The sequence below is a fragment of the Eufriesea mexicana genome, unplaced genomic scaffold (assembly GCF_001483705.2).
Source record: "Eufriesea mexicana isolate 0111107269 unplaced genomic scaffold, ASM148370v2 scaffold620, whole genome shotgun sequence".
In the NCBI taxonomy this organism is placed as follows: Eukaryota; Metazoa; Arthropoda; class Insecta; order Hymenoptera; family Apidae; genus Eufriesea; species Eufriesea mexicana.
The window spans coordinates 21,768-32,262 of NW_016908778.1; the positions used below are offsets into that span (position 1 = coordinate 21,768).

The following is a 10,495-nucleotide window of genomic DNA, read 5'->3' on the forward strand; positions in this document are numbered from 1 at the left end:
GCGCGGGAAGCGACTAAAGTCGTTTTGCAACGGCAAAGCACCCGCGCAAGATGTGTTAATATCGATTTTCCAAATTTTATGAAACGGTGACTGAAGCTCACCTCTCGAGTGCAAAGAGTTAACATTCCAAGTTTCAACCGTTTCGAGATGTTGCAAAGTTTCGCGTTCTATTTATTTGCGTGAAAAGGTTCTAGCAAATTTCATTTAGTCGAGTTGTCGGTAAAACAGAGAAAAGAAATCAGTTTTTTTTCAGTGATGTGGCTTTCTTATGATTAAACAGCATGCACCGCTCTAAATATTCGCTCGGAATCAGTGGCTGGGCGTTAATTGCTACTCACGACGCGATGTACGCGCAATGTGGCAACGACTAGATAAGTTGCACGTGATTAGATATCACTTAATGCCTTTCGTACAACCCAACGATTCCGTCAGGTATGAAAGTAAATTGTTATGTTGACAGTAGAGGCGGTCCATATTGCCAATCAGCTCTGCCAGTATGGCTACTTCTTCCCGGTGAATGACTCCAAGATACTCACCGTAAGGGATGATAGTTCTCTGTATAGATTTCAGGTACCGTACTTGTCTTATTATGCTTCAGAATCCAGTAAACTTAAACCTAAACTTGCATCCGTTATCCGCGACCATGTATACGTGCATATATGTGTACGCGTATTGATACGCTAGCTCGTATAACAATTTTTCTAGCCTATTCGAGAAGTCATTCTGAATCAGTGCCCTCGTGTACAAGCTGTCTCGAGGAAGAAATAAAAATTCCTCGGCCATTTACAATTTATTTCAAATTTTTCGCAACCGATATTTTTGCATACAGCTATACCTATATCATTTCCCATTGCATTTTGTAACAGGTGTTAAGACATACTCCATCGTAGTTGGACTATAGCCTCGGAGTAAGAATTACCTCGATTTTCTACACTCCTTCGTTTATCGATTAATAGCAATTTTTATTATTAATAATTTATTCATTTTTTCTAGATATTAATTTATCGAGTAACGTTTATTTTTATACTAATCATAGAAATTATAGAAGTAATCTGTAAAAGAATTTCGAGGATTTTCTTCGTTCAGTTTTCACTGGCAGTAATTTAACATTCCAGGAGGCACGTTAAATAATTAGTGGAATAATTAGAGCTTATACTGTTACTCACGGTCGGTGCCAGTTGAGAGAAAGAGAAAAGAGCAGAAAGCACTGTGTGTGTCTTTAGAGAGCGAGTTGAGCAAGTTGCCTCGAGAGTAATTCAAAAAATATAGTGCGCTACTGTTCTTATTACATTTTACACATGTGCCTATAATTATGAATGTGATCTAAGTCATGGACCTAAGAGGAAAGATTTTATTATTTATTTCGTGTTGCATTCATTTACGATAAAATATATTTATTTTCTACAAAACAGCGAAGAATTGAATCGCTAGATCGAGTTTGCAGCCTTATTGCAATTAATTTTATAATTTATGACGAATTTAAAGACCGAAGCTTTTAATATTTCAGAAGCAAATATAAATGACTTGGACCACTTTCATAATCATAGGCACATATGATACGTATCTTTGCTTTTCTGGGTTCACTAATCGCGAGTTTACATTTGCAGTGAGTCCATGTACTCTTTCAATGACACCCTAAAACTCGCATACTCGCTGTTTCAAATTGCTTCAAGGCTGACGACCTAATCCTTCGAAATGGAATTTATTTTAACACCCGTTATCAGGTGCAATGAAGGAAAGCTACGGTGCAAAAATATGTCGGACACGTTTCCCTTGAAACAAAGGAGGATCTGAAGGATCTGAATGCTCCGATACCGATACAGCACCTTGCATATCGTATTTCTGTTTCACCGTGTCGTTATTCGAGCACTGGATATTTATCGAGAATTCCATCTTTTCTATTTTTATTAGACGCAGTCGAGAAAATTGTAAATTATTGTCTAACTGTACGAGAAATGTCTAACTGTAACACGCTGGATATACCGATAGTGCATCGATCGCGATAACATACACGTCGCAAAGCTTTTCCTCCTTTTGCTAGCAAATATTGGTTACAGGCATTTTCATTAACACTAGATTACCGGAGATTGGGTATATACCTATTTTGCCTGAAACGAGTCAATTCGACTGAAACATCAAAATTGAAATTTTTTGAAAGAAATAAAATTTTATTTTAAAGGAACTTTATTCGAAACAATTTTTACAGATATATTCCGTTTTTAAAATACATTTTCCGCAGATTTTTGCCAGGCAATACGACCCTCGTTCGACAGGGTTGAGTGACGGTACTTGGGATTAGGCTAACAAGGGGCCTGTCTCAACGTAAGTCCGCACGCGTGGCACCCTTGGACCTCGGTGGGCTAAGGGGCCATAAACTAGCAAATTGACAAGTTCGAACATGAAAACTCTCGCATCAGATTGTTTACAAAAAATTTGTATGCACGAGAAATAAGTTACACGTGTCTAAAACGACCAATTTTAAAAATATTTAACGAGTCAATTTGACTCACATCTGTCAAAATAGGTATAGCACATATGGCTTTTTGGAAGTAAGGAGTGGGAAGGGAAGGAATTAGTATTTGTATACATTTTATAATTCTATGAAAAACCAACATATGTTCTAAAAAAATTATTTAAATTTTTCTATATATATAGCAATAAAGTCGTATATGAGTCAAATTGACTCGCTCCGGCAATCTAGTGTTAATATCTGTAAATACGGTAGATTTGACTAATTAATCGATACACGGCTTTTAATTCAGAATGACGCGCAATAATCCGGGATGAATCGGAGTGGATGAAATAAAGCTTAGGTACCACGAAGTCTTCGAGTCTTCTTTAAATTCTGTGAAACCTAAGCCGAATAACTGGTCTCGTTATTTCAATTTACGCATGATCGCATCATCCACCGGGGAACTTTAATTCGTTGACAGTCGACGAATAGTTAGACCACGAAGTTGTGTCATTTTTAATCCCACTGTTTGAATTTCTCCTTTTCGAACTGTGACAAATTGTTATTCCTATATGACGAAGAATAATTTGACTTTTATATTCGTGAAAATTATAACGTTATTTGAAAATTAAGATATTCGACTGTCAATGTGTGGTATAGAGGCAACGAGTGATAAAAAGGGATGAAAATTGACAGATCTTCGTTGGTAGACTGTTAAACGTTCAATTTAAATGAGAAAATCAATTGTCAAATCGAAAAATCGCGAAAAAATGGTAATACATGATCAATATCGTGTCAACGAAATGACTCGATGAGAAATGACATTGCATAGGTGTCGAGACACTTTTCAAGTACGTTTCGCATATAAAGTAGCGTAGCTTTTGTGTACGTGTGTGCTTTTGAGATGATTAATGTGTAATCCTTCTTTATTTGGCAAACAGACACCATGTTATTGGCCGTGGCAACATAGAATCCCTGATAACGTGGAATACGCTATTTATCTGGCTAAGAGAACTCTGAGAAACAAGCAACGACATGCTCTTGAAGATTATGAAATTGTACGTTATCCTCGTGTTTATTCTAACAGATAGTTGTTACATGCGTTTTATAGCTTTAGTAAATACCTGATTTATCCCCCTAGGAAGCTTTAAACTGCCTACGTAGGAACTTGCAGAACAAATGGGATGTTATACAACTTCAAGCCGAAGAACAGGTGAATAATTAATTATACATTGTTGTAACCCATTTTCCTGTTCACTCGCTAAGATTCATCGAATAGTTTCATTTAATTGACATTTTCACTGCCACGTTGGTCATATATGACGAGTCATGGTTTCTCCTGTCACGCTAACAGTGGTCATCTACTGATCACTTGAACTACTTATAATTGTTAAAATTGTAAATAATAATAAATAATAATAAAAATAGTGAAAGCAGTGCATTTTGAACATAATCGATAATTAACTCTTTGGGGCACGCTGGGATTAAAAGTGTCCCACCATTTTGATGCACCGTAATGCATGGTGGGACATTTTTAGTCCCACCTCGAAATATTAGGTTTATATTTCATCTTATTTACAGTCGGCCGCATAAATATTCGTCCACCTATCGCAGTCGGTGCACGTATAGAGAAAAGAAAGGAAAGATACGCGTAAAATTAAAATAAAAGATATAGAAATTAATCTTTATTAATGCAAAACAAGCCGACATTTTGTGAAATTCATAGTTACTATACATAATGAAAAATTTGTCAGCTTGTTTTATATTAATAAAATTCTATATTTTCTTATTATTATATTCTTATTCTTATTATTATATTTTCTTATTATAATATTTTTAAAAAATTTCTACATTTTTTATTTTAATTTTACGTGCACCTTTACTTAGGGGGTTAAACCCTTGGCCTACGCGCTATCTCCCGATTGCGCGGGCCATAGTAAAGAAAAAGATCGGTCATATGCCGAGCCATTCAGCTGTGTGCCCGAACTTGCGAAAAATGTATACTTCTCATGACATGTATTTTTCGATGCAAAGAAGTACCACCACTTCGACTCCTGTGTATTGTTAACCCTTTGACTACCTCGCCGGAATCACATGTTTCCCTCAGGAGTGCATGGAATCACATATTTTCCATGTTTCTCACTGCCATGGGAGTACATCGCTAGATGCAAGGTTTGTTCTAATATGTTTTTGATGTTTTAATAAAAATTTTTAATTGTTCAGTGGGGCACTTTTTATTTCAAAATATTTTCTAATTAGCGGTTATATTCGAAATGCACTAACTGCCAATTTTCATTCAATGTAGTTCAATGTAGTTCGAGTAGTTGAAGAGCTTCGGTCACCAATGATCACGGTGGCGTCACAGAAGAAACCGTGGCTGGTCATATATAACCAACGTGGTAGTTGAAGTATTAATGGCGCAAATTCGTAACCACGAGTCAGACTCGTGGTTTTCGCTTATGGCACAAATTCCTCACCACGAGTTAGACTCGTGGTTTTCGCTTATGGCACAAATCCTTCATCACGAGTCAGACTCGTGGTTTTCGTTTGTGGCACAAATTCCACATCACGAGTCAGACTCGTGGGTATAGACCAAAGGGTTAATTGAAGAAAAGTAAGGTGTTTGAATATGTGCGCCGCTCCACAGCGAGAAACAAAAATCAGCGCCGGCGTGAACGTGTTAAATAAATAAATTATTAAATTGATTTATTACGATAAAGTATAAAAGCGTGTTTGATAATGTGGGAAATAGCGGAACTCATGTAAAAATGTGCTGGAAAAGAGGAACAAAATTTTTTCGATTTGTAGTTTCGATGAGAAGAAATTGTTAAAAATGAGTTGAAAATTCATTGGAAAACGTGTTCTTTTAGTCGAGTTTTCAAATTTCATTGTAAACTGTTCCCATCTATGTTTGTAAACATATTTAGTGTCTATGTATCCACGCCAAATATATGAATTCGACGAATGACACCATGAAATTACTATTTTTCGAGTCACCGAGAAAGAAATATAATTTATTGTAAAATTCGTGAAGTTGAAATTTAATTAACCCTTTGCACTCGAGTGGCCACCCTCAGTCGCCATTTAATCAGAACCTAAAGATCGATAACTTATATCAGAATTAATTAAACCGATATATCAAAATTAAAATTACCCAACGATGCGTGGAATGTCTAAGTAAAATAATTCTACATCTTAATTTGCATACGATTTCTTATTTACCGTTTTAAAAATATCGTTAGCTTTATGACAGAAAATCTTCGAATTACTATTTTTCTGTAACGAAAAATTCTTCGAATGCAAAGGGGGTTAAATTCGATTCAATTTTTATCGGCTTCTACGAATTTTCTAAATATCGTTATTCTTTAAATATTATTACACGCTATGGGTATTGAAATCGTTTTTCAAAACTAATTTTCCGATGAAAAAGATTTATTCCTCCTTTTCGGTTTATTTTTAAATGTAAAGTCATGTTCTGCCCACTTCTACCACCGGTTACCAAATATCTTGTCCTGAATCATCAAATGGTCAAATTAAAAATCTCAAATATTATTCGTATATAGTCCAATTTCTTGGTTATGAGTTTCGTTACATTTAGGGAGTAAAATATAAACGAAATCTCTAAAACGATATGGCAAATACAAGGTGTTTCATGCAATTGGACCCAGCCATAGTTCTCCAAAACCCAAAATCGTAAAGGATAGAGAAAATTTGTAAGGAAAATTAAATGATGCATGACTCGATGTCTACTATGAAAAACTAAAAGTGAAAAATTTCAAAAAATTTCGAGATTTTATTTCCATTTTTTCTCTCTTTATGGAATTGCACATTTTTATACACGTTACTGACTGCATTTGTTTATCTTCTATAAAAATGAAACGTATTAGAAAATTTAGGTCGAAAATTGATCAGTTTAGAAGGGACTGTTTTAACCCATTTGCATTATATGCAGATATATGCGCGGAATTTTTGTGGCACATGTATATGTGCTAGTCTATTGTGCATAATAGTAGAACTTCTGTGCATAGTCACAAAATGCAAGCACGCTGTTTTGTATCAGAGGTCGTGTTTATAGCATAACTCTTATTTTAACCCTTTGACTGCGGTACATTCTGGAAGTGAATCATAAATACAGACGACGCGATATTTGACAATTGACAGAACAATATTGAAACAATTGCCGATATTCAATTGCTATGTTATATTTCATGTAGAATCAATTGGTAAAATAGCAAAAGTGATAGAGTAAGAAAAATGTAGGTAGCGTGTATTTAAGTCTTTCGTATATATTGATAAATTTGTGAGGACGTATATATACGTCTTTCGTAGTGGAAGGGTTAATACCTTCATTTTCGATAATTCTAAAGACTTTATTATTTCGTATCACGACTGCAAACTATTCGTAAAGATAGAGCATTTCACGTCTTTGGGCAAAAATTAGCGGAAGAAATAATTGAACAAAATAAAGCAAAAATAAAAACATCAGCAACACGAGATATTACACCACGTTCATCATTACTATCAAGATTTATTGGCCAACATTTTCTAATATCTATTGAAACAACTTCATCATGGAAAGCTTGTAAACCTTGTGTAGTTCGTTTATCACAAAAAGGGAAAAATTATTCATTTCATCAATGTGATAACTGCCGTATGGCTATATGTATCGATCATTTCAAGTACTATCATATGGTGTAAAATTATTAAATTTAATTCCTCAAATTATTTTCAATGTATAACTTCATTAACACTAGATTTACGAAACTCGTCAATTTGACGGATGGGTTGCTCCAATTATACGATGGTGACAGATTTAGTTAACTTATATGAAGGTTGTTAATATAATATATAATTGTAATATATATAGAAAAAGCGACCATTGCAGTAACGCTTGTAATTTTTTGCGAAGAGAACTAAGCGGAACGTTTGTCTTAATTTTTGGCTCAATTTTTGTGGCTGGTGACTAGAGTCACCCGTCGTGTGTAGATGGCGTCGCGTAGTTCGTGAGTAGAGTCACCCGTCCTGTGTAGATGGCGTCGCGTAGTTCGTGGCTATAGTCACCCATCGTGTGTAAATGGCGTCTCGTGACCGGTGACTATAATCACCGATTGTGTGTAGATGGCGTCTCGTGACCGATGACTATAGTCACCTATCGTGTGTAGATGGCGTCTCGTGACCGATGACTATAGTCACCCGTCGTGTGTAGATGGCGTCTCGTGACCGATAACTATAGTCACCCGTCGTGTATAGATGGCGTCGCGTAGTTCGTAACTAAAATCAACCGTCCTGTGTAGATGGCGTCGCGTAGTTCGTGGCTATAGTCACCCATCGTGTGTAAATGGCGTCTCGTGACCGGTGACTATAATCACCGATTGTGTGTAGATGGCGTCTCGTGACCGATGACTATAGTCACCCGTCGTGTGTAGATGGCATCGCGTAATTCGTGACTAGAGTCACCCGTCGTGTATAGATGGCGTCGCATAGTTCGTGAGTAGAGTCATCCGTTGTGTGTAGATGGCGTCGCGTAGTTCATGGGTAGAGTCACCCGTCGTGTGTAGATGGCGTCTCACGACCGGTGACTATAATCACCGATTGTGTGTAGATGGCGTCCCGTGACCGGTGACTATAGTCACTCGTCGTATGTAGATGGCGTCACATAGTTCGTGGCTAAAATCAACCATGCTGTGTAGATGGCGTCGCGTAGTTCGTGACTAGAGTCACCTGTCGTGTAGTACGTATCGTTTAAGAAATTGGCAGTGAAATCTTCAGAACATCTCCACTTCGTGGTAGACACGTACATCGGATCATGCATCATTCAGCACCGTTTACTATAGTTTCGTGAAATATTTTTCTATTGCCAACCCTCTGCAAGCAACAGCCTAAACTGGGCCCATTTATGGGAAACACTGTGTACTGTAAAGAAACAAGTCTTCAAATTTTATTGGTAAAATTCGAAAATAATTTTGGGATATATACAATGTACTCGAGTAAGTACAGTTAGAACAAATACGAACCACGAAGACGCTAGTTTTCTGTACTTAATGGAAGGTCACCCTTAGACTGTCATAATTATAACAACATTGATGGATCAACGTTATATTAAAACTTTTTGTTTAATTAATGATGTTCTTATCAGTATAACACATTTATGATCCATTAATACTAGAACTACCGATCTTTAATGGGCACCTAACTATAACGTGCACAGATTATAGTCATTTCAAGCGATACGATGAATATGAGTGAATATATTGATTACAGTTCTTTCGTAATATTAGTTGATACCAATTTTATCCTTAAAGCAGGTGTATGTGTTCGGTGATTGCAAAAAGGAAAATTCTGGAACAAGTCATTTTGACTGGGTTGGTAGTTCTAGTGTTAATGGTACACGTGTGTATTAAATACAGTGTTTTGAACGTACAAATTATTTTCCAATTTTACGGATGTAATTTTTAGACCTTCTTCTTGCTATATACGCCATATTGTTTTGTACAGATATTTGTATATTCATTGTCAAGATTATTTTCATAGATTTTTCGCTCACGTTAATGATAGATGGTATTATTTTAGAATAAATAATGAGATATCGAATTGAATTATAGTATCGAGTAGCACAGAGAGTATAACGCGATATTTAACCCTTTCGCTACGACGGGTGTAAAGATGGCCTTATCGTCACCAATTGGTATCCGAATTGCACCCAATGAGTCAGAAGTCAACCCTGAGTAACGGATGCTTACCGAAAGCCCGATACTTCCACATACCTTTCGTTATCGCATCATTGTTTATAAATCCTAAACCAGACATGCATCGTTCGAAACAAACCAAAGTCTACCACTAGCCAATCTTAATGAACCATATATTCCAAAACATACCCTTTCCCGACCATATAGAATCGCATATATATCTGAACCAAAACCTGAATATAGGTTAACTCTCATAATTTTGTACAGGTTAACTCTCCAGTGTTGTACCCCTATGAAACTCCTTCGTCGTTATACTATACGTAACTATACTTAGTTATCCGCGTTAGTATCAATCACTACACTTCTACGCGAAAATTAGCCAAACGTCGTTTGTTAGAGTCACCATGATAATTGTCCTGTGACACGCGCGTCACCGTGGAGTCCCTCTAGATACAAAACGAAGCGCTATGTCAAAAATGGAAACATTACGATCGTGCAGTGTTTAACATTCGGGTCTAAGTCTTTTGAAAAATAAAAAAAAAAAAGAAGGAAAAACTGACCATCGCAATAGGGTTTGCAATTCTTTGAAAAGATAGCTAAGCGGAACGTCTGTCTTAATTTTTGGCTCAATTTTTAGACCGGTGACTAGATTCACCCGTCGTGTGTAGATGGCGTCGCATAGTTCGTGACTAGAGTCACCCGTCGTGTATAGATGGCGTCGCGTAGTTCGTGGCTAGAGTCACCCGTCATGTGTAGATGGCGTCGCGTAGTTCGTGGATAGAGTCACCCGTCATGTGTAGATGGCGTCGCGTAGTTCGTGGCTAGAGTCACCCGTCGTGTATAGATGGCGTTGCGTAGTTCGTGACTAGATTCACCCCTAGTGTGTAGATGGCGTCGCATAGTTCGTGGCTGAAGTCACCCCTAGTGTGTAGATGGCGTCGCGTAGTTCGTGGATAGAGTTACCCGTTGTGTGTAGATGGCGTCGCGTAGTTGGTGACTATAGGGTCGGCAATATGCTACTTCCTAATGAGTAATAATACCACCGAAACGGTATTTCAAAGATTAACACGTTAACGCCACACCAGTCCCTAGAGATCGTGTGTAGATGGCGTCTTCGTACCATAGTCACCCGTAGTAGTGAAAGGGTTAATTAACTACAATCAATATATTATAGTTATTAATATACGAATTAATATCGTAATAAATTATTAATAATTTTATTAGTAATTAATTGCCTAGATTTAAACTTTACCAGTCATCGCCATATCGATAAACACGTTGAAGTAACAAATGTACAATACATATTCGAATACCTTTTTATGCAAATGAATCTAGTTTACTACTTATCTAGGGAAAG

General features: G+C 36.8%; 1 protein-coding gene across 1 annotated transcript in view; it reads left to right on the forward strand.

Annotated features, from left to right (window-relative positions):
• The first annotated feature begins 450 nt into the window (after positions 1 to 450).
• Positions 451 to 10,495, forward strand: part of LOC108546174 (regulator of G-protein signaling 9) — a 47,249-nt gene continuing 37,204 nt past the window's right edge. Inside the window, exons 1-3 of the mRNA XM_017898122.1 lie at positions 451 to 570; positions 3,394 to 3,510; positions 3,594 to 3,665. Coding sequence (XP_017753611.1) covers positions 451 to 570; positions 3,394 to 3,510; positions 3,594 to 3,665 — 309 coding nt within the window. The remainder of the gene's footprint in view (positions 571 to 3,393; positions 3,511 to 3,593; positions 3,666 to 10,495) is intronic.